The 2,500-nt window shown below is 56.2% G+C and overlaps 1 protein-coding gene across 1 annotated transcript in view; it reads left to right on the forward strand.

Moving 5' to 3' along the window:
• Positions 1–1,052: 1,052 nt before the first annotated feature.
• Positions 1,053–2,500, forward strand: part of LOC132475773 (transmembrane protein 151B) — a 14,078-nt gene continuing 12,630 nt past the window's right edge. Inside the window, exon 1 of the mRNA XM_060077078.1 lies at positions 1,053–1,858. Within this exon, the coding sequence (XP_059933061.1) occupies positions 1,790–1,858 (69 nt within the window). The 5' untranslated portion in view covers positions 1,053–1,789. The remainder of the gene's footprint in view (positions 1,859–2,500) is intronic.

A 2,500-nucleotide genomic window follows, 5' to 3' on the forward strand; every position in this document is an offset into this window, starting at 1 on the left:
ACCCAGCTAAACCCCTGACCCTGACCCAGCTAAACCCCAGACCCTAACCCAGCTAAACCCCTGACCCAGCTAAACCCCTGACCCTAACCCAGCTAAACCCCTGACCCTAACCCAGCTAAACCCCAGACCCTAACCCAGCTAAACCCCTGACCCTAACCCAGCTAAACCCCTGACCCTAACCCAGCTAAACCCCTGACCCTAACCCAGCTAAACCCCTGACCCTAACCCAGCTAAACCCCAGACCCTAACCCAGCTAAACCCCAGACCCTAACCCAGCTAAACCCCTGACCCTAACCCAGCTAAACCCCTGGCCCTAACCCAGCTAAACCCCTGACCCTAACCCAGCTAAACCCCTAACCCAGCTAAACCCCTGACCCTAACCCAGCTAAACCCCTGACCCTAACCCAGCTAAACCCCTGACCCAGCTAAACCCCTGACCCTAACCCAGCTAAACCCCTAACCCAGCTAAACCCCAGACCCTAACCCAGCTAAACCCCAGACCCTAACCCAGCTAAACCCCTGACCCTAACCCAGCTAAACCCCTGACCCTAACCCAGCTAAACCCCTGACCCTAACCCAGCTAAACCCCTGACCCTAACCCAGCTAAACCCCTGACCCTAACCCAGCTAAACCCCTGACCCAGCTAAACCCCTGACCCTAACCCAGCTAAACCCCTGACCCTAACCCAGCTAAACCCCTGACCCAGCTAAACCCCTGACCCTAACCCAGCTAAACCCCTGACCCTAACCCAGCTAAACCCCTGACCCAGCTAAACCCCTAACCCTAACCCAGCTAAACCCCTGACCCTAACCCAGCTAAACCCCTGACCCTAACCCAGCTAAACCCCTGACCCTAACCCAGCTAAACCCCAGACCCTAACCCAGCTAAACCCCTGACCCTAACCCAGCTAAACCCCTGACCCAGCTAAACCCCTAACCCTAACCCAGCTAAACCCCTGACCCTGACCCTAACCCCGACCAGGAGTTCAGTGAATCAAACTAAGCTTCCATTTTCTAAAAACGACCTCTGTTTCAGTTTTAGTAGCAGCTTATCTGTGTGTGTGTGTGTGTGTGTGTGTGTGTGTGTGTGTGTGTGTGTGTGTGTGTGTGTGTGTGTGTGCGAGAGAGGGAGAGAGAGAGAGAGAGAGAGAGAGAGAGAGAGAGAGAGAGAGAGAGAGAGAGAGAGAGTGGGAGGGAGAGAGAGAGAGAGAGAGAGAGAGAGAGAGAGAGAGAGAGAGAGAGAGAGAGAGAGAGAGAGAGAGAGAGAGAGAGAGAGAGAGGGAGAGGGGTTGGATGCTGCATCCCACTCAGACTCAGATGTTATTGCACGACGAAGATCCGTTAGCAGAGTTGTGTTCATAGGGAAGACGTCACCATCGCGACATCACAGCTATCGCGACATCATAGCTCCATCCTATTATTATTATTGTGATTCGTCGGTCCCGCACTCCGCTGCAGTCCGGACGTCACGTCCATCCGTCCATCGCGGTCTGCAGCAGACCTCGTGCGCTCTCTTCCCGTGTTCAACACACGCACGAGCGTTCCGCGGTCCGCCGCCCGGTGAGCCTGTGTACCGGGGGGATGGAGACCGAGCGGACGCACTAGAGGACAGGGGGGGGGGGGGGGGGGGAGAGAGAAGACCATGCTTTTTTGCCGCAGGCCACGCAAGCATCATCGTGAAACCGGACACCGACTTGCGGCGGATGGGCTGACGGGGCCGGTCCCGCCCGGGAGAGGAACCCGCCGGTCCCGGTCCCGGTCCCGGGACTGAGGAGGAGGAGGAGAGGACGATGACGACGGACGAGGAGACGACGGCCGCGGAACAGCCCATCCTGGAGGACGGGACCGGAAGAGAGCAGGTGTGTGTGTGTGTGTGTGTGTGTGTGTGTGTGTGTGTGTGTGTGTGTGTGTGTGTGTGTGTGTGTGTGTGTGTGTGTGTGTGTGTGTGTGCGTGTGCGTGTGCGTGTGCGTGTGTGTGTGTGTGTTTGCGAGAAAATAAGCTCTGTTGAAGTTGCGCAAAATGCATCTCCACTGCGCTCCTCGCACCCACGACACACGACATGTCGTGTGTCACGGCGGAGTGACGGTGACTGTGAGCCCCTCTGGGTCCCGGGACCGGGGCTCCGTGAAGGACACGCGGCGGGACCTTGGGAGATGTTAGTGGAGTAGTGTAGATATGATGGTCTGTCGGTGTACGTTATTATGGTGTAGTGTGTGACCATCCCGTGTATCCATCATCACGTCATACCCTACCGTGTCCTCTGCAACAACAAAAAAACGCGAGCCTCGCGAGCCGCGTCTGATGGCGCAAAGCTCAGAGCGCGAGGAGAGATCGTTAAAGATCCTCAAGCCGGTTCGTCTCAAGGCTCAGGTCAAATCCAGATGTGCTCCATGTTGACCTATCTTAACTTATCTTAATGACATTTGGTCCTTCTTTGCTCTTAGTTCGGCCCGCTAGTGTGGACTAATATCAGACTCACCTTGTGCACTACAAGGTGAGA

This window comes from Gadus macrocephalus, chromosome 17 (genome assembly GCF_031168955.1).
Source record: "Gadus macrocephalus chromosome 17, ASM3116895v1".
In the NCBI taxonomy this organism is placed as follows: Eukaryota; Metazoa; Chordata; class Actinopteri; order Gadiformes; family Gadidae; genus Gadus; species Gadus macrocephalus.